Source organism: Varroa jacobsoni, unplaced genomic scaffold, assembly GCF_002532875.2.
Source record: "Varroa jacobsoni isolate VJ856 unplaced genomic scaffold, vjacob_1.0 scaffold_78, whole genome shotgun sequence".
NCBI classification, from domain to species: Eukaryota; Metazoa; Arthropoda; class Arachnida; order Mesostigmata; family Varroidae; genus Varroa; species Varroa jacobsoni.
In genome coordinates this window covers 28,788-55,770 of record NW_019212980.1, presented here as the reverse complement: position 1 = coordinate 55,770, position 26,983 = coordinate 28,788, and the positions used below count along the sequence as shown (strand labels likewise).

Sequence of the window (26,983 nt, the reverse complement as noted above, 5' to 3'; positions counted from 1 at the left end):
AGTTCATATTCGGAGCAGACGACCCTTTTGCTGTTCTACAGTATACCTTTTGCCTTTGACGAACAACCTGCGAGAACTTACTTCATTGACATTTCATCTACCCCGCCGTTATCGTAATTAAAGGCTTTCTTTCCAAAGATCATGTGGAACAAGGACGACACTAATAAGACAGAAATTCACTCTCAACATCTCTTATAAGTAAAATGACCTTATGTGTGTCCTTAACTAGCTGTTCCTGTCAGTGTATGTATAGGAAGGGATCAGAAAATCCCCATGCTATTTGCTGTCGCGCTAAAGGTCAACTGTAGCTTTGTTACATTGTTTTGTGCCTTCTACTTCCTGCTAGAACTTTCAACAGCTTTTATCATGCATTATTTCGCTGACGTTTCTAGCTTTCCGGAAGCCAAAAAAAAAAACAAGAGTTTCAAATATATATATCCTTTTGATTGACTCCTTTTAATCAACACTCTTTTCTTCTTGCGTAATGAATTTCAAAATTTTTAATGGGCGAACGCGGTCGCTTTAGGTCGCGTCTTATGTGCAAATAACGGTTTACAAATATTTGTTTACATGTTTAACAAAACATTATAAACTGAATTAGTATTAAAAATTGTTAAAAAAATGCTTTTTACACACTAACGTACATACCAATAACATCGTCGGTTTGCCCACATTTAGTCTAAACCGACATTTTTTTTTATTTTTACAATACAAAACTTATCTCAAAAGCTTCATTATGGAACTTTTCGCCATGGAGAGCAGTAAAAATGCCGAAAACGCGACATTATATGATAATATTTCTTATATAGCAGCCAAACGATATGAATAAAGCATATTTAACTATAAGCTATTGTATTTGTGTTCATTTTAAATACAATCTTTGTTTGTTTAAAGTGCTTTATACACAACGCTCGTGTTTATTTTGCATTTTAGAAGGGAAACGTGGTCAGAGGGAAGGCAAAAGTATTAAGAAGTGTGAGCTTCGATGGACATCAGTGAATGTTTTACTTTGTTTTTTTACAGAATATTTGAGGATCCTTTACGCACTTGTCTCTACAAACAAACTCTCGTAAGCGACTGAACAACCAAATCCTTTTAGGTTGGTCCCGTCTGATCGCGTACACACTTGATAGATCAAGACGTACCGGTATAGACAATACAGACCAGACAATAGGAGAATATATAGAAGCAAGTATTTTAGGATCTTCTACTTCTAGGAGCTTCTACACATCGTAGGTAGCTTTGACAAAGCAAAAAAGACCAACTGGCTTCTTCTAACTACTGTAAATATAAAAAACAAACCTTGTTAACATTTCAGTGTTTCAGTGACTGCGGTTACGAGCTCTTCCAGATCCATGGAAGATGTTCTCGTCGACTTTGTAGATCACATCATCGTTAGGCAAAAACCGCAAATGGCTCAACAGGTCCCAAGCCGAACATACGGTATAGAAACTTTCCTTTATACATCTACTTTCATAAGAAGCATTCAATCCAAGTGAACTGGATGGCTCTATCGATCGGATCAGACAGTGCTAGAACTTCTTGCCCTCTGGGGTGCCCTCTAACAATATCGCTTTGTCCATATATCATGACAAGCACGATGAACCTTTTCCGACGGTTTCTAAAAAGCTTCGATATATTATTACTCTACATATTATATCTATTCCACGCTATCTGTGTTCGAATAGAGCGACAAAGTGCACTCAAGATGCACTGGACAAAACACTTCAGTCTTATCAAGCTGTGCATTGATCAAAGCTAAACACATATTTTTAAAACTACAATTATTTATTATCGATAAAATTATATTCTTAGTCGAAGAACTCTTGATAGCTTATTTGTACGGATATCACGTTCCTCACGCGTAAATAAAAATATAGATGAAATCCGAAGTGGAAAGAAATCGGATCTTACCTGAGCTTATCAAAAGACTAAACCTGAAATAAATACCGTTCTTCAGATGAAGGGAAATGTCCCTGTACACGGAAAATGTCAACATGCACACGGTGGACCCTAAAGCAAAAAGCTCACCTATTTACGTAATTAGACGAATGCTGCTTAATAGCCACCTGATAATTCGAGCTAAATGGTAACAGGATTTTTACTGGCTGTACAGCTGTTATGGTGACAAATATCTTAGCACAAGTGCGCTACATAAATCTAGTAGTATAATAATTGTAAATATAAGAATAATATATTTAATTATATAAATAAAGAATGTAAATATAAAATTGTAGATAAATGTAGGCTTCGGATCAACCGATAGAACGTCATATCAACGCTCAGCTGATATGTGCATAATAATTTGCCTAGTCAGCTAATATCTGTTATTTTTTATATATAATATTTTCTTTTTTATATTTTATTATATAGTTATATAATAATTGAAAGAAATATTCTTGAAAAGAGCCCACCGTCAGGAATTAGCATTAGTCCTTTGTTAAAAAGAAAAGGTGTATAATTGGCCTACAAATACCTTGATACGCAATAACTTTTTCGCTTTCTAAACTAATGTTGTTGTCATCAATTGGCCAAGCCCATTCAGGGTTATGATATCCGATCATGAAATGATGATTCTACATGGGTAGGCCAGGTCACACATCAACACGTTCCCATTTACATGCTGTTTATGTTCCGAAAACAGTAATGCCCGTGCAGTCGGATGACATGTTCGGTAGAAACAGACGCTCACGTGTGGGAATCTACTTAATAATCCATATAGAAGTTGACAATACAACTCCTGTCGCACTTGCTCCTTCAACTTTATTATCCGTCTTCTCACGTAAATTTAGCAGCATCGCATCCACATATCTAGTATACAATTTTCCACGCTTCAAGATCGCAAGCAAAAGTCGAAACGGGGACAACCAAAACGCCGGTGTCTTGCAAGTTCTCTAGTATTTTCCTGCTGTTCGTCGCGAGTGCAGTCGTTTACCGCGAAGGTTCGTAGAGCCTCAAAGGCATCCGGTAGGTACAATGTTGTATGTCCTGACACAGGATAGGATACCAACTGAGTCCTCGGATGGTAAAGTGCTACTGGGAAAAAGTTCTTGATAAATGAGTCTTTCAATTACAACGTAACAAAGACGCGCCGTGGATGCACAAGAAGCCATTGCCACGCAAAGCTTGTTACTGAGCAATGCAATGCTATGCAACAACATTACAACACGCAACAACTCGAAGGGAAGTGTCTAGACGAAAGGCTCACCGAGCTTCTCTCGAGTTGTTGCGTTTCTGCAGCTTACCCAGGCCTGTGAAGATGGGAGCAGGGCAAAACTGGCGGTACAAAGTGTAACCTGTTGTTTTGCGACATGCTATCTTAAAAGGAAAGCTCGGTTGCCTAATACAAAGAAAAATAGAAAAAATTTGCAAACGTGGAAAATTGGCACACACACACAGACAGTCACCTAATTGTTGGAGGCAAATCAGCTGTCAAAATCCTCTTTCACAAAATGGTTTCTAATTTGGCAAACAACTCTTTGATCTGGTCCAAAATAAATTAACCGTAAGCTTATTCTTTGCCCTTATAGCCGCAACTTTCTATTTTGTTGGTTAGCATCGATCACCCTACGACTTGTCTTTAGGCCAGAACCGAACGGAATATCGAGCTTCTCAACTAAGCATTCCCCCTCTTGTGAGCAAGTTACGATCTATTGATGTCTTGCTGGAATGTCTGACGCAACAATCGGGACGAGCTAGTTTACTCACATTCTCTTTTCGTTCCAATTATAGGCTTCGTTTTTCTTTCCCTCCGATCGCACATTCGTGGTAACGCTTCAGGCACCGAATAGGAGGCATCATTCAACACTTGTCCTGAGAGGATGGCCCGCCAACCTATGCTCGCTTTAACTAACGGTTGCCGGAGGCTAATTCTCGGATAGGACGGCAAATGCTAATGCACACGCACACAGACGAACCAAGAGAACCAGATACATATTAGACAGGTAAACTTGAATAGGTGACTGCTGCCAACTACCATTATACCGCAAATACTGATGCAGTAAATAGTAAATATTCAACCAGATTAATCTAGCTGGGCAATATGGAAATGACAAATATGCCAGTAGAGTTCTTCGACAGACGGCCACGCGTTTTACCGTAGCTGAACACTACGCAGGCGACAAGACAGCTTGAGATACAGAAGTCATAGCGATATTGCTTTTTATTTTTTTAATATATATATATATATATATATATATATATATATATATATTAAGACGCTTTTTAATGGCATTTTTTTAAAAATCAGATATTGCATATGTTCTAGGTTTTTCATTGTTGATAAACGTTCATCGAGTCTCGTCGATCGTTTACGACAGGTGTACTGTTAGAGTGTGCAAACATCGGATAAGACGAGGTCACAGAATATAGCCAGTGGTAGCCGCCGATTAATATACGTGTTTTTCAACCGTTCTTTTTCTTTCCTGTTTACCATTTTCTTGTTTAATTAAGAGTTATTATGTTATGTGCTTTGGTCCTATTTTTAATTACTCTGATGATAAATAGATGTATGGCGAACATATTTAACGCAAGCTTACTACAGATAACAACGTTTCTATCAAGGATTTCAGTTTCCTGCTACACAACGCTCGAAGGATAACATCAACGTTTCCAAGATTAGGAGAACCAAACGATGTACTTGATCGAATACATCACAAGAAGATATTGTTTGAACGATGTCGCAATTTTCTAATCAGTCCCGCATTTGGCACCGATGGTTACCAATGTAAGTTCCCCGACACGTTGAGCAATGACGACTTCATTATTTATGAGATATCCTTCTTGGATTGTTGGGTCCTATATTGTTCCTTCTCATTAGTGTTCGCCACGGGACTCGTCTATGCTGAATGCCGTTGTGCCGTGTGAGACGAGCGTTTGCTGATAGTTTATGTTCATTCTTTCGTTATCGATCACCGACAGCCCCTACCTAACAGTCGACAATTACGACCACAACGACACGATGTCCTTAGCGAGATGACGCTGAAGAACATTAGGACATCGTTTTCATTAGCACACGACATCGATCCCGTGGTAACTTGCTGGCCATTGAGAAACCTGAACTAGTCGATTTTCGGAAAATTGCCATTTGATTCTGCGGTGTCCAAGTAGTAGCAAATAAGAAAATAAGTACCACTAACTGTAGGTAATAGCCCGATGCACGGTGCACGATGCCCTAGAACTAAAGATCTCCTTTAACAAAACCGATACACTATACACATCAACTAATCACGCTTATACTTTTCCTACATGCGCATGTATGTGTACTGTGTCATGTGTTTTTATCTTCTAAGAATTTTTGTTAGTAAGTCATCCAACAAGACATTGTATTGAATAATTCGATATCCTATGAAGAACAGACTATGATTTAGCAGCAACGCACAGCGCGAGCCCAATATATTGCGAAACATTGCAATGCATCTATAAATCAATTTAACAGAAAAATGGCTTCCATTGAGTTAGTGAAATACTGATTTATCAATTCGTAGAAGCTACCCTCTATTTCCGTACGGGTGACTCCGTACTCCGTAGATATCAGAGCAAAAAGGACGACACATCTCCATAGTTCTAGACACGGGTGAAATTCTTTATCCCACGTCACCCTGTGACAGCATACGAGGTGTCATGCGATCGTTAACGTGCTATAACTGTCGACGTCTACAAACATCAGCCTCCTCATATCTATAGAAGGATATAGTAGGTCACATACAGTTGTCGCCTATTCGTGACGTCCCTATGGCCTGAACAACATCAGCACATTAGAGCTGGACTGAGGAAGACCGCTGTGGATAAGAGCATCAATAGCAAGCAGCGCTAGTCGCAGACAAGCAGACAACTAAGCCTCCTATTTCTAGACAGCCTTTGGCTTGCTCGCCCCCGTCACATTTCCTTCACTGCGTTTTTCCTTTCTGTTACCCGCTACTGCCATAAGCTCAGCCAAGCCCACCGGTGCTGTTCTACTGGGTCCCGTCGCCGCTAAACTGGGAGTCTTTTACGAGCCCTATCATATCGAAGCTCACATTGCTAGCCGTGTAGCCTCGCCCCACCCTCGCGTTATCCATCACCAAGACCCACGTCCGATTTAGTTGCCTCTCTATTTCAGCTTCCGAAGGCGAGGACAATGACGCGTGACCGCACGACTTACGGCCAGTGTAAATCTCACATTAGCTGCTCAACTTACAAATGCTAACCCCTATCCTATTTTTGTCAGACTTGCAAAAGGACCCATCCAGAACCTTGGCAATTCGAATCGTCTACTGAGAGAGGCACTTATGGGACCCCATGATTGGGTACGAATGATCCTTGCAGGGTTTCCAATGCAAACCAAGAAGCTGGATAATTAGATTCAATGACAATGTGAAGTGCACCGCATACTCCACCTTAAACGCTGCTTGTACGCAAGCATTGAGACACAAGCACATTCTTTCACAGTCCACCTCTTTCCCAGATATCTGTTTATTAGCTGCGACGCGATAAGGGTTTTAGTGATAGGTCAGATATCTATGTGTCGTCATAACCGTGTATTTTTATCCTGGGATGTAATCTCTCAATGTGCAACAGATAGCTTTGCAGTATATACGGCATACAAGGAATGCGTACGTTTATGATAATTATTATAGTAATCACCTACCTCTGTTATATCTAGTCGCTCCGCTGAATTAAATTCATATTTACAATATGGCTTTTCCAGAGAAAGAGTTGAAAAAATTATGTTTGCCAGGATCTCACAGTGAATACTACTGACTTCAAATTATAGTAATCATTGTTGTCTTATATAATCATATGGGTACTTTCCAACAGAGCGGGAGATACACACCTGAAACGCATTTGTTGTATCTCTGTTGACTGCTAGTTATTTCATTCGAGTATTCATAAATCCCTCAAAATCGAGCTATACTCATGGAATTCGCCGTTTTTTTTTGCGATTTTTACCCTTCCCGAAATAATTCACTGCCAAAATGTTTAGAGCGTCAAATTGCGTTCATCGCATAGTAATACGTAGTCGTTAAATACTCCTGACCACAACAGTCCCGTACGGTTAGACTAAGAGCCTAACGGCTGAAGTACGCTGACTCAGAGGGGCGTTATCTATAGCAAGCGTGAAATTCATCTGATTGTTTCCGTTTGGTAGACGGATATATCATCGCTTTCTTCAGGATTTCACAGGAACGTCCACTAAAGATTTCAACGTTATGGGCTGGCCCTAGTGTTCCGACGGTATCATTCAAAAAAGGAGAAACAGCTTCTTCTTTTCTCCTGACGAAAGACGCCTTCATAAAGGATTTTATGTACCGATTCGTGTTGGAACAAGATGAATTGTCCTCCTCCGAGAATTACCAGTGAAGCAATATTTTTTTAAACAATTCGTTAGAAATTGACCTTGTTGTTATCATTAGCGTTAGAGTATGTTTGCTACTGATCATTTGTTCCGCCTATCTCCCAAGGATAATCTTTAGCATCGTCCAGGAAAGAGTTCAGTGAGCCCTTCAGAAAATTCGGCAATGAACTTTCCCAGAACTAAGGACTCTAAGTGAACGAAACTTAGCAAATCGTAATACAAACGTTTCTTGACGCACGATGTTTTCTCGAACCGTAAAAGTTTTTGTATGATTTTCTTCTCGAACCTATGGCTGTCATTGCCCGACCTCTACACTCGAAATGACAGGGCGGTAGCATTATTCTCGAATCATCCGCTGGTAACCGCTGGAATTTTCAGAATGAAGCGTTCATAGCCTATAAGTTGCCCAACAAACCCAAGAGTTTTCCGCATACGAAGCTAAACATTGATTGCTGTGTGCCTGTCGCTCAGAAGACGACCACGCGCGTTTTTTTCGAGAAGATTATAGTTGATCTCATTCATCTACCTCGCTCTGAAAGGGCTGTTAGGTGATGAATAGCACGCCCTCACTATTCAGCATGACGCAATTTGCTTACTGCATGTTACGTACGACGAGTCAACGCGTTATTCTGAATACGTATGTTTGGGCTTCTCTACGTTTCCCCTCCAAGGCTAATACTGAAATTATATAGTTACAAAATCGATAACTAAATATTTCGCTGTTTGACTGTCTGTATGGTAGACAGTTAAAAGTTAGGGCTAACAAGAGGCCCAATTCGGTAGGTTAACTATCCGCCAAGGACGTTGCGAAGACTCTGTGCAGGCCCGCGTATTAATGCTTTGTTTCGAAAACGCTTTCACTAGGCAGATTATTTGCAGGACTCCATCCGCACATTACTGAGGTCACAAATCAACCTAATATATTCGATAGATTATTCAGGGCTTTAACGAGCGCAGTTGGCTTCTATACTACACTTTAAAATGGTCTTAAAATTCTCAATTATATGTATTGCTGGAAGGTAGTGCACCTCTATATTACTTAAGAAGCAGAGTAAGACGTCGATCAGATCTACATCTAGAACGAGAGCAACGTTGTTAGTCTAGAGTATTTTTTGTACTGGTCGATCATACGAAAGAGAATCATGAAAAAACCAACGATAACTAGATTCGGACATTTTGTAGGTGATAGATCCCACTCTTTTACGCTAAAGGTACGGTATGAACGCAATGGCCTAAATATGATAATGAATGCGAGCCACCACCGAAGCTCTTCAGATCGGTTGACAGTGGGGAACATTAATAGCCGCATAATGGCGTAAGCTGGAGCATGCTGTGTGTGTATCAGGGCAATCGTGTAGCGGATATTTTTTTAGAAAAACAATATCACAAAAGGCGGATTCGCTTGTGAGCCATTATGATAATTAAGTTCCGATCATTCAGGCTCAGTTAGCGTTTTTCCGTGAAGCCAGATTGTGCCATACAAATGATTTTTTTGGTAATTTACTCTTTCGAAAATCATTTTAGACACAGAGCGAATATGACCTTGTTAAAAACAGTCAAACGCGAAATCTGCGAATACCAAAAAATCGATCAATTTTAAATAGTCCATAAAGCTTAGATAAAAATTGAATCCTCAACCTCATGCTCGCAAATCTGGTTTAGCAGCTTAGAAAAATAAGTTTTATTTAGAACGTACTTCATTAGCAAATTCAGTATGGCGTACAGCTGTTATTCCTCATGGATGTATCTCTCCAAATCCATGATGAATTGAGTTCATCCTGAGGCATGAAATCGGTATCGGCATCAGCCTTTCTCACGAGAAAATGCCGCTTCACAAGCAAATAATCGAATAACACAGAGAGATTGTCCTTATACGGAAAAAAGTTTACTTGACTAATGATACGAACGCTGACTACCGGGATGAATTTTACCGATGCGCCACAGTTGAGCCTATTGATATCCTTCGACGTCGGTTTTTTCACTCCCCTGATCGGATGACGACCCACGATGACCGCACGTGAATTTGCTCTATGAAGGTTCTCAAAAGCTCAAAAACGAACATTGCTCTCCGTACAAATACCCCTGACTTTTTGAGAGTCCACTTATTTAGAAAGTAGTTGTAATGCCCTTAATTCCTGGGCATCGTGTCGGATAGCAGTGGGTCAACTTGAATTGCTATTAATAGAACTAAAATGTGTCATCATTAAATTAGCAGTTATTTTGATTTCTTTCTACCTAGGATACTAAGAGCGATATGTCAGAACGTGTTTCGTCCATACTAATTACGTGATTCATACGGTTGCTGTGCTGAATGTTTGAAATATTTCATTCTTATATTCTACTTAAGATGAAGTTTGTGCAATTTAGACATAAGGTTAATATTACATTACTAATTTTTTTTATGTTTTACTATTATATAGAGAGTACGTTTTATAGGAAGCCTTGCCGGGATCTCCAGGACACTAAACTTAACAATGGGGCAGTATACTATATACTTTATATTTATTAAAGTATACTTTATGTTTATACTTTATATTTATTAAAGTATGCTTCATTATTATTAAAGTATACTATATACCTTAGCATTGCTGGCTGTGATGAACGGCGGACTCTATTTATGGGCTTGATAATCATTACGCCGACATCAGCTACGTTATGATCGGTTTGCATTGCACACACGTGAATAATGTTAGTTTGTCTGAAATAATTCCGCGCGTACTTCACCACCTACTTTATAAGATGCCTTAATTAGCATGATACGATGGTGAAGTACACCGTGTCACGAAAAAATCCTAAAACCTACTTTGATTATCGACTCTATCATTGCGATAGCACAACAGCTGTCTTTCAGCTAGGTGTATGAGAATCACCTTTGCAACTTTTCGTTTGTAAACTTTTAGATTTTACTCTACACATTTATGGGCTCGAACAAATAGTTCGTCAATTGGAGTTTCGGGAGGAGAACAGTTCACAGCGAAAGTCTGCATCAACTACTACGAAAAGCCGAGACAATCGGGCTTAACGATTTTTTTTTCACTTCTCATGCAATTTCACATGGATCTTTTGTGGCGCGTGCTGTAGCCGTTATGTCGTTAGCTAAATCGTTCTCTTTTCTAACTAGCGCTAACTTTCCTAACTAGGAATCTTCTACGGACTGCCTTTGCTTGTTCAGTCGCCTTGCCACGAGGCAACTGCGGAGCGGAGAATAGAAGAAATCAGAGTAAAACAATTCTACTTGTTAATTAGAGCTACCACCGTCATTGTCCGAAGCAACGAGGCTTAGGGTCGTAGCAATGTTGATATACATAGGGGAGACTCCTCCTTTCTGTCAACATGTATATTGCGGGTAACCTTGCTAACTACAACTAGTGCTGCCCACGACTCAGACCTCCTGCCAAGTCCCTCTTTCTACACTCTCATACGCATATAAATAGAAAATTATCGACAAGCTTTCGTGTAGTCAGGGTTCTACTTTCGTTGAACTGTGCATTGTCGACGTAACGACGAAGATTTTCCGCTCTTTTCCGTCCTATCTTTCGTGCGCAGGCAAAAAGGTTCTCTAGGCTCAACGAGTTATACGATTTTTTGGAGCATCGAGAAAAACGCCTCAGTCCAAAACGCGGGTACAACAAATCTGTGTTGCGTTTGCGCCTTTGTACAATATGCTTCTTTGCTAATCTTTACCTGCCCGTTCCTACATAGATGGTTGTTGTACGCGTTAGCAGTATTTTTAATTCGTACTCGAAATCAAAATCTAATAATTATCGATAGTTAGCCAAATAATTATCGACAGTTAGACAGCCCAATCCGTAAATTTCAGTTAGTGAGTTCAACATATACGATTTTATGATTGTTTGGAAAACAGTATAAATAAACAATGACGGTCGTTGCTGTTGTTAATTAACTGAATTGAACATCCACGGTAGTTCAACAGCTCTACCAATGTCTTTGTTCAAGGTTATAGAATCGAATGTTACGTTGGTATTTTCCGCTTATGTTCCGGCTACAAGTGAGTACAACACTAGACACGCTTCACTCTTTCATCATTAACGTCTTCACTGCTCCAACATCTCGGAACACACCTCATCTCGGAAAACACTGTAGTCACCCATCGTATTTATGGCTACCAGCCGGACTTTGATCACATTCATCAAGTTGGAACGGCACAATGATAGTATATCATCAATCCATGAATACATGGCTAGCCTACAGCAGATTGCCTCGACAGTTGGACCACAAGAAATTTTTTTTTCTAATCGCAATCGTTCACAGACGAAAGCTAGCACTCTTAGTTTTTGGGTTTAACAGGCATAATCTATGACGATTAAAAACAACAATGTTTATATATATATGTATATACATGTTTTATATGTGTACATTATTGTTGTATTACAAACAAGAGCAAAATAGAGCGATGTTGGCTTCAAAGACGAAGCCAGTCTTCACACCCAGAGAAAATTTACATAACACATTAAAATAGTGCAAACGTCTGTCATAAACGCACCGAACAAAGCGGAGGAAGGAAATAAGTGTTAAGTGCATATAACCGATCACCTTTGCTTAATGGTGGCTTAATATGATATAATGATGACGATGCTGAACCAAAGCGTGCAAAGAAATCGCGTCGAGACATAGCATGATATTTACAGCACTAGTAATTATTATGTTCAATTCTAATCAATGTCGAGATAGATAAATATATACAAAAAAAAAAATGAAATACAACAATAGCTTATATCTACATTCAAAAGCATATCCCTCCTAGTTATACACACATTTATACGGCCTACAGACAGAACATGTGCTTTCGTCTAAATTTCCTTTTTTTTTCCTTACACGGAAAAAATATAATAGGACAGCCGCAAAATAGACGAACAATGCCCTCAAGCGTTAGAAAATGTCAATACACCATTCGAGTATTGCTATAATTAGTAATATGAGTAAAATTGCCTACGAACTATTCATGCTGCAGATAGGCAGCTGAGCTATGCTATTGCCGATACGAAACACCATGAAAAAAATATTAAGATCGGCTGCTAACAGACGATAACATGACACTGTTAATGTTGGTAAACAAGATAAGACGGTATCCATGGCAATTAGAGCAAAAGCCGTATCGTTAATTGTAGTAAAAGTGATTTCAGGATTGATGATAGTGCTAGATTCTCAATGGATATATATACATCTATGCATAACATATAAAAGCGTTATGTTCGTGTGTGCATGCACGCCTAGCTGTATTACCGAACAAAACATTAGTGATGATAATTACACCTCCAAGAAAATCATTTACGGATCAAGATTATGAATCGCAGTCATACTGTGGCAGGCTAAATCCACTCCCTATTTCGTCTGCTGTATGATTGGTTATAAACATTAAGCCCAAACGTATTTTTCTTTCAAAAGGTCTGTTCACATTTAGCCACCGTCACGCCCGGTCCCTTTTTGACATCTAGCTTGCAGAAGCCCTGTATAGAACTGCTTAGATGGCGAAAATACACGACGCAAGATAAAGCAGAGAAAGATAATGGTTCTACGACAACTAAGGAAGCGGAAAAAATCGACAGAACGATTCGGATATGACGAGAATATCTAAACTCGTAGTATACAGGAAAGAACGTTAGTATACAGTGTATTAAATAGGGAAAAAATAGTGGTAGAATGAAGCCGTCAACAAACCCAAGCCGAAGATGGGCCTGTTGCATTTGTCAACATCGACAAATGCAACAGGCCCATATCTTATGAAACCATCAAGCCAGTTAAAGATGTGCCGTGGTATTGTCGCAAATGGACACCAATGATCAGGACGCGCTACTGATGACCAACGGCTATTATAGCTTGTCTCTTGTCAAGATTTATACGAAGAGCCCTGTCTACAGAGAAAAACATGTAGCAAAGCTCGTCGTGTGCGAGTGCCTACTGCTGTATATAAGAAAACATGCTTAAAATTTGGTGATGGGAATGGTGTTAAATCCGTATCAATATCTATGGTAAATATGTGTGAAGCATTGATAGAAAAGCAAAAAATCAAGTAACGAAGGATCGCAGCATAACACACCGCATCATGATCGACTACATTCGTTACTTAATAATAGTTTCGTATGAATTGAAACAATGAGACCATAAAATGACGCTGACATCGAAAGGCGAGAAAAAGATTAGCAGCAATGAATGCAATTGTACTGTCATCTCGAAGAAGATTGTTTTGCGAGCTTGGCGATAGACTGCGGAGTCGCAGTGAAAACGGTAAGAGAGCGACATTACACAGTATTATTCAACCGACAATACGATAGTGATTGAATTCGTTGCAAATTCAATTGTTATCGTTTGCCTATTCCAGCTCTACTATTCAATCAAGAAGAGTGCGTCAATCCACCTTATCTATGACCTGATCCTGACGCGCACCTCTTGAGACTGCCTACATGTCTTGATATACGTAGTCGTCTGGCAGAACATCATACATATTCATTGCCAGTGACGTAGATGCGTTAAATAGGACGACAACAAAAACCAGGCAAGCACCGGAGCTAAGGTCCACCTGCGCTCAATGGACCTTGGTTCCATGTTTCGACTTTTACATCCGGTATCGCCATTAAACACTCCATCAGCTTGACTGGCTCTCAGCACGGAACGAACTGTGCGTCTATGCTCAGGTGTAAATCTGGACCACGTGTCGCTAAGATTAGCGGGCAAGTACGTTACTCACTAAGCTATTCCGGGATTTTATGGCCTAGTGGCTAGCAAATAAGGCCCGTAAGCCATCGGAGACGCTACTCAAGTAATATCCCATTCATTCAAACAACCCCCTATAGAATTTCTTACGGTAGCTAAGTGTATTTGACTTCTATAGTAAATGTGATTGCCGTAACAGGCATGCGTTCATTGGCTACTTCTAGTACCAGGCAAAAATTAATTATTTCTACTACAAAAAAGTAAATTTATCGTAGCGAACAATAGTGCGTCGTTCGAGGGAAGATCAGCAATGATCCAATCGGTATGCGTCAGACAAACCGCCACCAAAAAAATGAACTTTTTAGACCGTACCGAATTGACAGTCTGCCGTGTAGCTAAAACGTATGCGTTTTCAGAAGGAACAGAAGCAAGTATTAACGCATCGCAACAGAAAGTCCACGACAGCAAAAAAACAAACAGTGCGAACTTCAAAGTCGATTGTTGCCAGCCAAAGGTGCATTTCTAATGATAGCTCTGTTTCAAACGGGGTTCTAGTGAGGAAATTTAACGTGAGTAAACGTTCGGTGTCACAAATTATTTACATCTCACATAAGTAGATGTCACATGTCGTGAAGGTCAGACATATGCTCTCTGAGAACAATAAAATTCGGTGTTGTTTGCTGGTCAACTCTCGTTGATTTCTCTCTGACGGGAAGTTCATGTTCTGAGGATAGCGTCCAGTGAAAGAGACGTTATACCAGCTTTTTTCTTCCAGCAAGGTGGGCGCATAACTAAAAAGTTATATCTGCATGATCGACCAGGTGTTAAGCAAAGCAACCGTGGATACCTCAGGTGACCGTCGAATCATACGTCCTTTAACAAAATCGTGCATCGATTTGTACAAGTCAAATAGTGTAGGACCGGCTACTTGAACATACGAGCACATGGTGGAATCAATACATAGCTGGCGAGCGGCCCAGATCTGAAACCTTTAGTATATAAGTAACGCTATTGAGTGAGAGCCAATAACAACAAGCCTCGATACAACAACGTCGATTCGCTTACTCCTGGAATCGCTTAAACGAAAAGCTTGTGAGTAGTTCGGAAGTTGAATTGGAGCTGTAATCGTGAGGAATGGTGGTTACGTTGAATAAACGAGACTTTCTCTGTTTGCGAAGCTGGGATAAAATGCTTCTGACATAATTACTATTCTTACATAATCGCTCTTCATAAATAAAATTTCGTAGCTCCGTAGCCTGAGTGCCGGTGGAATAGTGCAGATAACTCAGAGAGAGTTTTTATCGGATCACTCTGTTGGCAAGTATTCTACGGGCCTAGTGGGTATACTGATCCTGGCGGTCTGCGTTCTCGCCTAGTGATAAATGACGCCGCAGCTGATTGGCAGGCTGCTTCCGCTGCTTCTGCTTTTGCGGCGCGTGCTTCCCGCGTTCTTGCTTCACCGTCGCCCAATGCGCGTCATTTACAGAAGACCACCGCGCTGATGCTAGCAGGTCCAGCACACATCAGGAATCTTCCCTGTCCTGCTGTTGGTAGCCTCTGTTTCATGGCCGACTGCTAAGGCAACGACAGTGTACTCAGGTCGACATAGCATCGTACCGCCCTGAACGGTGCTCGGAGCCTAGGCGGCCAAACAACCAATTTGACCAAGAGCAGAAGCAGCTGCTGACGCTGGCACCAGCCTAAGAAGGAAACAAGCGGAGACCAAAAATGTAAATAAGAAGCAGCAGCAACGATAGTACGATACGATGTTAAATTTTTTTCTGCTTGGGATAGGGCATGGGGAAAAAGAAGAGAGCGGAGACGCCCGCTGCTCGCTGCGGCTGTCATCGCGGTGATTAGTGGTGACCATCAGTAACACTTGGTGGCCAGGGGACGAGGCGTATGCAATGGCGTAATTTTATTTTCCACTGCAAATGAACTAATGACATGAAAGCCCTATCTCTTTGAGCACGTGACAAGTTCGTTTTTGCATGACTTGACATCACTTGAAGTCTAGAAGAGAAAAAAGGCGAATTTCTGACTTGTAAAACGTACGTGGCATAGACGTGCGCGGGATCCGCATTACTGAAAATAGGCTCACCCGAAGACTGTGCATGCATTACAATTTGAAAGTTTATCTTACTATGTAATTAAGGGACAGTCAAAATGAGGTAAACATATTTGCGACGCTTAGTGAGTCTATTGGTCAAGTTTGGCCATCATTCTGAAATGCAGATTTTCTATTAAAGGAGAACATTGCTTCCCTTTTGCCAAGGAGTCAATTGTAGCTGAGTCTGTGCATATGAAGGCACAGCAGTAAGAATTAGTTAGCTTTACGAAGCAAAAATGAAAGTGTTACTTTAAATATTGTCGACATGGAGGCGCTATAAACGTACGCCATTGACCTTAAGTTCTAAATACCAAGACCAGCTCTCGTAACCGAACTGTTCTCTACTGGCAACTTATTCACATGATCAGCATCGATCTAACTCCACCAGAGTTTAGGTCGTGATGGAACCTATAATTTTATCTCATAGTTACGACTCGGACAGCGCAATCAATGTCATCATTTTTGTTAAGCTTATTACATCTGCTGCAATCACAATGAGATTTATGTACAAATCCAGCTACGAAGTAGCAAACGAAAGCACTAGTGGCAACGCATTTTTTATGTTCGGCATGTAACATGAAGACAAAATCGAAAAGCTGTTTTTTCCACTCGAGAACCGTCGTTAGGATAGCATTGTGTGAAGTCCGACGCGTTTTTTTCGCGAAGTTCTCATTAGCTTGCTATTATGCTCTCTTTGTGTTTGAAATCGAATATTGGCCTAAGATAATTAGTTTGTCACAATACCACTTTACCAACACGCCTCAGCTATGCACTAACGCGGTACGATATTTCTCGCAGTATAAGTGAAGTTAGCGGCTGCGGCGGGCTCGTCTGGCTGTTGACTAAATATTCCATATATGTAGTGCATTAAAAAAATAAAAGTTTACCTGTAAAAAGTATACGCATTGCCTCAATGAAAACTTGAAGCTCATTGATATTCTTACTCATACAGTTAGAAAAATGTCTTTTCTTTCGTTTAATCAGTATAAGTGTTAGTTGTTAGCCAGATCGTGACGCCCGACCAATTCGAATGATCCTTCACAAACAATAGTTCAGAACAGACGTAATTTATAGTTATAAAGCATTTCTAGCCAGTTTCCTTTTTACTAGCCTATCAGGTTTTTGTCAGGATATCGTCGTATAGCAAGCGGCGTTCTCCTGCGCGTTCCGAGACTCACTGATCTTTCGTATATGCATATACATATCATATGCTAAAGGCCATATCGCTGTTGACTGATATGAGGTAGGCATAATGCCGACGGTGATAAAATGGGAGCGTAGAGGTAAGCCGCGGCTCCATTCAGTTATCTACAGTTGAAAACTAATTTTGTTTTTATAGAGACAGGTAACTGCTTAAGATGGTAGTGATAGCAGATGCCTTTGTGAATGAAGTAATCGTGGTACGTGTTCGCTGCTGCTGCCAGCCAACTGAAGTTCCCATCATTATTCATCACTATTTATAGTAGTGGAAGCATCGCATAGGGAAGACAGCACAAGCTCTCCATTGGTCCGACTTCGAGTAGCGAAAGCACTCTAGGCCACAGTAGCTGCCAATTCGGTGCGGCGAAGTCTTTTTCGGTACATGTGAGGCACGTATCGGTCAGAAACATTAAGTCAGAAAAGGGCCGGCGAGAAGACGTAAGCCAGCGATATAAAGAAACGAGGAATGACTGACCGGTCTAATCTTTGCGACTAAGATCAGCTGGGCCGGAGTATCTTGGCATATAGCGGGATGGGTAAGGGTCGCTGACGGTCGTGCCGAGTGGGTCGATGTGTGTGCACCGTGTGGGCAGGAAAACATTGTTAGCAGATAAACAATAAAATGCCTGGTTCGGTGAACGAAAGATGACTCTGCCATGCGATGGCTTGCTTCGGTGACTCTTTGTCTTCGAACGGTCGTCTTGGCAGTCCGGTGACGTACTTCGATAGCGCAGCATTTTACATAAGACACACTTACTACAGCTCACAATTCAGAGTAGAACAGTCGCGACTGACGTTCAATGATCGATATGGTCAAAACAGTAGCATGAAATCGTACGTTTTCTCTACACTATGAATTTGCTTCGGCCAAAATAGCTTTCATGAAGAGTACACTCGCTGTAAACTGTGGCAGAAGTTCACTTCAGAATGGTTTTTGATGTTAGTGATAAACCAGTCAGAGTGTAAAAGGATAGCTATATGTGGCGGATACGTTGTTTATGCGATTGAAGTTAGTGGAGTTAGTATGGAGATCGCGGAATGAATTCTATGTATTGCTCATACATAATAATTAGGTAAATAAAGAGGTACTCTATAGACGATCGGTATGAGGACCATGTGAGCATTATAGCTTGCTTCCGCGTAATTTCATCGAACTGCAGCATTCAGACCGTCTATTTGCAGATGTTTTGGCTTGTTCATAAAGTTAGGTGGAGATCAAGGAGTACAATATTTGGTGGCTAGACGCAAGGAGTGCGGCACATCGCACGTGCACCGACGAAATTCTGGCTTGGCACGTGAGGCTCGCATGTGCAAGATCGCAGGCGGCGAGGGTGTATCGATCGGGCGAATCATGGCGCCCAGCCCAGCCCCGAGGGACCATGAGCACCCGGGAGGATCCATTCTCAATGCCGCCCAAATCACCCCGCTGAGAAGACAATTATCCAGGTAAGGAGACATTGAAAGCACAATGATATTCCAAGCCACCATAAGAACTTGATTTCGTCTCTTGTCAATATTTTTGCGGGGGAAAGTGATTCTTACTTTGACGCACCCTTCATTTGTTATTTGCAAGCAATCATATCCTGTCTAATACCACTTTAAGCCTATTTAGCCACTCTACGAAGAGCCAATGCTTAGCGGCAATAGTGAACGTTTGCTTATGCTACACTCAATTCTTTCATAGTTCTATTTCGTTCACGAGCGATTTCCTTGAGCCAAACGATGGTTTGCAGTGCGAACTGTAGGAGTGTGTTTGTGTGTAGACGTGAACACTCTGTTTTTCGTGCCGTTTATCCAACGTGAGTTATCCTAATCTGTGCGCTGCAGTATAATCTTTCGATTCTCAGTGTGAACGTGGTCTAGTAAAGCTCATTTTACGCTTACAAAGCGTTAAGTAAAAAGATAACAACGTATCTGAATCTTGATTTTTGCGCTTGAAAAATTCACTGTTGTCAATTGGGCGGAATTGGCATTATTGAACCAAAGCTAAATGCGTGCATTAAGATGCGTGACAATACTTTCCGCTGGGTTATTATTTCCGCGAAACGATATCAACACTGTGTCTTGCGCTTTGCTATGTCAAAATTGCCGCGTCACTAAGGTGGAATACACGCAGCACAAACACGCAAAAATTCAAATCCATCCGTGCACGGTTGTGTTTCACACTATATATAGTTGAAGTGCTATATATGGATGCTAAAGACCCAATGACCCTTGACAAATGATCACCATATCACATCGAAGCAAAGCTCCATAATTATAATTTTTCTTAGGGTATTAGACGTTTCTATGGATCCCGTATTAGAAGTTAGCAAGTAAACGAACGTCGCAGATATGACCACATAAGACTTTCACAGGACTCTTTCTCAATATGCGACATTACGATGTCGTCGGACACAACTGGTACCATAAAATATTAAGCATTTCCAATAAGTAGCATTGTTCCGATTTTGTTACTGCTAGTGGTAATTAAACTTAGTAATCGGTAATTGTGAATCAACTATCAACTTACAACAACTGTCGAATTCATTGAGTTCCGCTGGCCCACTCGCGGCCTGCCGGTCCTTGTCTGGCCTTACGTTTGCCTACCTGTTTACTGTTCTTGCGGCTGTGAAGTGTCGTTATCGGTTATTGTGACTGTAGCTCGTTACGATTGTTTGTGTCTGTATTGTCCTTGGGTGTCTTGTGGCTACTCATTATTTGTTCCCGTGTCCTGCGGTGTCCCGCCGCGTTGTATTACTGCTGTTGCGACCTCAATCGCTTAACGCTACTTTGGACGTTTTGTTCGTCGCTTCACTCGATCGGCCGCCGCTTATTCCGTGTGTGACGCCGATGAACAAAAGCGTTGGCAGGTGCTCTTCGCTCGACACCAAATTCCACCGATCGCACAAACACCTTCTGGGACTCGAAGTTGAAGAGCTACGCGAGCTGAACAGGCCACCAGGCCCCGACCGACTCATCTTCGACAAGGATGAGGTGAGTGCTGCTGCTGCTTAGATGATGGTGGACATTCATTTACAAGCGTACAGCAACGATGTACCTGACTCGTAGTTTTTCTTATAGAACCGCGCAGTGAAGTGGCTGACCAGTCCGTACTGTAAGTAGTGCTCAACTGTTGATTGCGGTAACAACAGCAAGAATTTGAGCGTTAGATCGTGAGCAACAAAGATGGAGCGACATATCGTAGATGAAGCATGTAAAGCCAGTTAGCGCGAAATAGGCCATGTCTAGTTCTGAGATTTCTATAGATGTGCCAGCCTGCTAGTACAACATGGATTACACATGGGGTGAACAACTGCCAAATTTCACCTGAACTAACATTTATATCTAGTAGATAGTCATGATAAGAAAAAGCAACATCAAATAGTTTTTGTGAGGTTTACCGACGAATATATTCAGGTAAGTTCATCTACGTGACGTTAAGATGACAGCCTTTCGATTACGGTGACCGGTTTGTGTGCAACTTGCTAAAGTGGAAATTCTTCAGCCCGATTATCTTCCGTAGAACGCTTTATTATTGTTATATGGTACTTTGTTAGGCTATATTGATTTTATCCTCAGGTGTGCTTGCGATAAACCGATTTCCTGTAAGGATATATTTACACGAAATCTGCTCCCAATGAGACATGATTATTACCTTTACTCTAACGTACTGTTTTATAGGCCCAATAATTAGGTTTCTACATATAAAAACAAAAGGCTATTGACAATTGGACTATTTTAACACGTAACCTATCCTATTCCCTGTAAAGATTCAAAGGCATGTTTTTCATTGGATGTGCGGGAATTAAAAAATAGGCATTTACGTTATACACTCTAAGATCAGTCATTTAGAACATGAAATGCGACGCTAAAAAAGATTTCAACCCGAATCTTCGTTTCCATGACGATCAAAATTGTACTTCTGCCCCAGTTTGGTGATACTCAGTAATTTCAGTTTCACAAAGTTCGATCGCTTTAGTGAATTTTAATATATTAGTTGAGTTTCGAAGATATCGCAGTTATCAGCAGCAACAGAAGGTTTGCTGCTGCCAGGCGTGACGTTGCTCTCTGTGCCCGACTGCCCAGTGGCCATATTGCGTACAGTTCGATAGCGGGGTCGCCCACACACTTCTTTGGCTTGTATATGTGTACTTAGAAGCAACATAATTCTACATATAAAAACAGTGACAGTCTGGTGGAAAAAAAGAAAGAAAAATTCAATTTGACAACATATTGACACACGTTGTTACTTTGTGCGAATGATCCTTGTTGAACTAAGATATCTTCATACGATATAGGTGTTGCGAAATAGTGGGCACCACTAATATGCATTTACATACAGCGACTATTGTGTGCCATTAGTACAACTAGGGGGCGGAGTTGCTCCTTGTCAGTATCGTCGATGTTGCCTAGCATTAACAAACACAAATCGTTTTTTCAACTCGAGCTATGATCTGCCATTTAAGACAGCTTGAATTGCGGAAGAACATTACTTAAAAATCAATTATTCAGCAATACACAATAGCCACGAACAACGACGCATTCATCCGTACTCTAGAACTAATATTTTAGTGTCAAAAACCTAAAGAAAACGGTATGTATATTTGTCGTTAATGAGCTTTTACCTTTTGCTAGTGTATAACAAAATATACTGATATCAAAAGTAAATAAATTCCGCGAACTCGTTTCATTGAGCAGATCTCACAAATATCGATAGTCCTTCTTTCATTTGCTGAGTAAGACATTCGCGGTAACTACGCGATCCAATGCATTACTATATGGCGTCTATAAATAAATTATTTTCTTTATTAATACAATAGTGGATTTTTCACAATCATTTTCAGAACGGTCTGGATGGCGGAGGCGGAATAAACTCTGACGAGCTTCGATTGGACATGGACCGTTCGCTGGCAGCTGAGGCTTCTTCGGGCGCAGGCACTCATTCCTGGATGGATATGAACCTCTATTCAACGAAAAATGCGATTTCACAAGGTTAAATAGATTAATAAAATAATTAATAATTAACATAGAATCATACCCCCCTCAATAACACGAACTGTAAACAGGCAAGTGCAGTCCAGATATCAAACGATGTTGATATTAATTTCGTTCAAGCTGAATTTACGTTTTTTTTTATGCACATAAAGACTTGCATAAACAGGCATAAATGAATTAAAAAAGAAAACAGAAGCTAGCTATGACCTGGCGCGCGAATATAGGTTACATAAATGTCTCTAATTCTAATTTCGCTCGCGTGCTCACCTAATAGCCACCCTTACTTTACACCAGGGATATATGACCAAATTTCTGATAGAGACATGCGCCCTCGTTTCTAGACGATCATCCAAACTGATAGAATCCAAAGATAACGTTTGTCACTATTGGCAATTTAGGCCTGCTGACCCTGGCGCTGCTCACATCAAATGCATCTCAGCTCCGAAGCATCCTGCAAAACGGTCCTAGGGCCAACCGTTTCTATCTCATTTGCCTCTCTGCTGTCGGCACGGCTCTTACTCTCCAAGTCACTGTGGGCATTCTTCTCATCATCAAAGGAAGGTGCACTCTTCTTCTAGTATTAATATATTCTGCAAATTTATCTGCTCAGCCATAGCTAGCGTAGAGACGCGCCGATGGCTTCCGAAAGGCTTCAGTCACTCAGTTATATCATACATAGTTGCCTGACTAACGAAACAGAAGGTGATTAGTTAGAAAAATAGAGCATACTTTTCAAAGTAGCAATATTATAGGCTACATATTTAGAAAACAAAAATTGAGCCGATAGTAATTTTTTTATAGAAAATCCAAGACGAAATCTTAAAAAGCTTGCAAGGCTATATTCATTTAGTAGGGTCAAGGTGTTGGCTCATACATTCATATATTGCATATAATACAATGACCCCATTCGCTTCCATACATTTGAGAAAACGTATGCATGTAGATTAACTGTTTGTCCCACCTGCTTTTTTTCTCAGACAAATTTGTGAAGAGAAGGGCAAAAAAGCCAAAACCCTCTGCGAAGTTTAACTAACACTTGCAGCTATATAACGAAGGTAAAACATTATAGATTATTTACAGTAAGATCTCTTAATAAGGCAGATTTAAGCTAAGGAAGCCCTTGATAGCAGTGAGGAATTGCAGCATTTCGACTTTTGACAGTACAAAACATTGCGTAGACATACAGAACCTAAACAAGAGGCTGGAATTGGCAACTGTGCGAACGAGTAAATTCTAGATGTTCTAGCTAGGACCACTTAACGCTCTTCCAATTATCCTGATATTTGATTTTCTGTATTATTGGGAACTCCAGCTGTTTCTTTTAGTTTCTCATATTCACCAAAATCATATACAACTGACCGCCACAGTTCGTTCGGGTGAACACTTTTCGCGTCGTGCATTCAAAATCTGCGTGCCATTATATGTTAACGCTTCAGCAATATATTGAGCACTTGATTTTCAATCTCTAGTAGTTTCTATCGCTACACATTTCTCGTCGTGCACTCTCGCAGTTTATAGTTGTCTTCATTACCCTAAATCGGTAGATCGACCTAGATCGACGCTGTCGTCAGAATTATGCAGCCTACATTTTAAACAATCCTTACCTTCGTTTTACAGTCACAGTGTCAATTTTCCGAAATTTTATTCCCACTTCCTTTGCCTTTCTCCAAATGATTTACCTTGTATATGACGTTGAGCAAAGGGATAAAAGGCGGATCTGGATTAGTCTCTGGCCATTTCTACGAATGCGTTGAAGTGAATAAAGCGCGTGAGTGTTAGTGTCCAATGTTTTTCAGAATTGCGATGTGTAACGAGCATTTATTCAAAAGAATTCCGTTGTTTTGAACCAATTAGCTTCTGCTTTGTTATTTAAACACATAAATTTAGCATAGCAGGTTTGTCGCATAGTAATTCTTTCAACAAGTTAACAGTCGAATTTAGGAGAAAAATAATCTTTAGCTGGAATATATTCAGTAGAAGGTAACGGCCCGCAACAGGTCTTTTAGAATGGAATATTAACATATTAGTCTCATAAATTTCAATTCTTTTTAACTTGTAGATTCAACATTAATCGTGCAGTACAACAAAGACCAGCAGAGTTGGTGAATAACCTTGTTCTCACCGGTGTTTTCCTTGTCGCTGTGGCAAATATCTTTCTGACGGCTTTCGTCAGCTCGGGCGAAACGATCGGAAGACCATTTGAAGTGGAAAATGTCACCGTATCGACGCAGTCACGAGAGTCAGCAGAAGACTTTAGGTAGCTTTTCTTTCAATAAAATATTTAATTTTCTTTAATTCTTATAGAAAAGGCATTTTGATATAGTATAGATTTTATGCTAGTTGAGTTTATTATGGCAAATCATTTAGATGGTGTCATATACCAGAAGTTCCGAAGTTTGCATTTCAGCATTGAGAGACACCTGATTTAAACTGCCATGATATAACAATGTGTAAATATTCAGCACTGCCAAATACAGTATAGTTTCAACCGATCAACCATAATGTGATTAAGGAATCGCTGTGCTCATAGAGAAAAGTTAGAATAGGTTTTACAATACATCTTAACACCTCGTGCTGGCTGTTGCTGCTGGTTCGCCAATTGCGTAATTATTCATTTTCCAGTCATGCTCGATACCAGATATTAGTGGGCTTAGAGAGTGCTTGCGGTCTGATGTCCTTATCGGATATCAAGACAGTCATAGACAATCAACGTAAATCCAATTCGTATTAAGTTGTGTGGCTTGACTAAAACGTAATTTAAGATAATGTATCTCCTGAATCAGAACAAATTTGAGTAACCACTCATTTCGATGGAATAAGAGTAACAAACCACACATATGGCATTTATTTAGACGTTGACCACTAAAGTTTATTTAGTATGTATTGAAAAAAAAAAAAATATTAATGATTTCGTTAATGTTACGTCGCTACGCTGACGCGAGTAGCCCTTACAGGGCGACATACCTACAGAGGGCGCCTCCAAAATCTTAGAAAAAAGAGAGCGGTGAAAATCAGTAAGAACCTGCTTGCTTACAAGAGCATAGAGCGCCATGACACCATTATTGGCAACTATCTAATTATGAAATTTATATCAAATTGACGTAACTTCATCCCCTTAAGGGCAGACGTAACCTTGAAAAGTTAATGATCGTGTGAGAACTATCTCTTCGACTAAGAAATTAAAGCGCGATCGTAGAAGAAACCATTCCTATCACAACTCAGTTAATTAATAATAAATAGCAGTAATATCGCATGCTGTTTGGTAGGAAATATGATATAGTGAACTCTAACTTTGCAAACATTTTCCACTAGCTTAGCTTTTTCTTTAGTTTCGATCGAAATATGATCTATAACCCTCCGCCATTGGAATGATATATATATTTCACCGCTGTAAAAGCCTGCGTGATACAAGAGTCTACAATATCGAAACGCAACTTAGACATGTTGAGATTTGATAATTTTTTCTATAGAGAGGTTGTCAAAGTTTTGAAAATATGATAATCTATTTTTGATTTTGATCCTCGGTCAAATCACACTGCACTCATTTGCCCAACCATTCTACTTATTGATTCGATCAATAGTGATAGACGATTAGGTGGACGAGTATGGTGTTTATAGGTATATTTAACCTGTCACGGTGGCGGCGTAGTGAGTAGCACAGTAGGGACGCGTAGCGGTCTGGGTTCGAAACGTGGAAACACTTTGTTTCCTCTTGGGAATGTCTAACAATGAACGAACGTGTGTGATAACACCCGCGCACTAAGAAATAACTCAATTTCTCATTATTAGCCTTCATAAGGTGTCTTCGAGAAAAGTTATATGATCGTGTTCAAAATTCACATACCAGAACTATTTGAACCAATGGCTCAGAGTGTTTTTAACAATAAAACCATCATCGAATACGAGGTTTATAAGGCGAGCTGTTTCCTGTGCTGTAAGTCTAAGATAAGATGGAGCTTACCATTCGAATTTTCTAAGTTCCCATCTGTCATTACAACTCAACTGTGAAAAGCCAGCGTAACGACATTCAATTCGTAAACGGTCTTAGCTTTCAAAAAGTACTAGCGCATCACAACTACAAAAAACAATGTCGCGAAATATCTTACCGATATTTTTTTGAAATATGAGCAAATGCTGGTCTAATATAATTGTATATAATAACAATGAATTTACAACGTTCAATATTTCAGCATTGAAATAAAAGTTTCTTTCCATTATAGTTGAAGATCTAGAATTATTTGTACAAACCCAAAGTCGCAATGTTTTTGCTTGGTATTATGTCTATATGTATGTGTATAGCAACAGACTTTACCCGAAATTAACATTAATTCACCCTTTCTTGTTGGAATTCGAAAAAAAATTACTCCCAAGTATGTTACTACGTGTTACGCAAGCACGTGAACGATGCAAGGGCTGTTGACCTCGGGCTAGACTCCCCAGAATTATTGACAAACGTTATTTTTTTCTAAGGGTTAAATACTCGAGGGTAAATAACTCGAGGGAGCCAAGTGGACCATAAAACGTTTGTCTGCCTTTTTAGTCCGCAACCTGCGACCCAATGATGCTGGCACCCAATATCGAACTACGTCCTTCCAATTAGAGCGCCCATAGAATCCTTTTTCTAATGTGTACGCAGTTTTGCGTGCAAACAAGCAGTTTAGGAAATTCAGAACTACCCTTAGATGTTT

General features: G+C 40.2%; 1 protein-coding gene across 5 annotated transcripts; it reads left to right on the top strand.

Annotated features, from left to right (window-relative positions):
* Positions 1 to 17,978: 17,978 nt before the first annotated feature.
* LOC111263413 (uncharacterized) lies at positions 17,979 to 26,520 on the top strand. 5 transcript variants are annotated; one of them, XM_022838488.2, is made up of 7 exons: positions 17,979 to 18,152; positions 18,501 to 18,764; positions 20,162 to 20,294; positions 22,145 to 22,292; positions 22,694 to 22,856; positions 23,273 to 23,350; positions 23,913 to 23,999. In XM_022838488.2, exons 1-6 carry the CDS (start codon positions 17,980 to 17,982, stop codon positions 23,322 to 23,324), a joined length of 933 nt encoding a protein of 310 aa, XP_022694223.1. In that variant the 5' UTR covers position 17,979; the 3' UTR covers positions 23,325 to 23,350; positions 23,913 to 23,999. The 5 variants fall into 5 exon arrangements, with proteins under 5 accessions (XP_022694223.1, XP_022694233.1, XP_022694242.2 ...); XM_022838498.2 differs by lacking the exon at positions 23,913 to 23,999 and adding an exon at positions 24,355 to 24,457 and having other exon boundaries at positions 17,980 to 18,152; XM_022838507.2 differs by lacking the exons at positions 23,273 to 23,350; positions 23,913 to 23,999 and adding an exon at positions 24,355 to 24,603 and having other exon boundaries at positions 17,984 to 18,152; positions 22,694 to 22,852.
* The last annotated feature ends 463 nt before the right edge of the window (positions 26,521 to 26,983 follow it).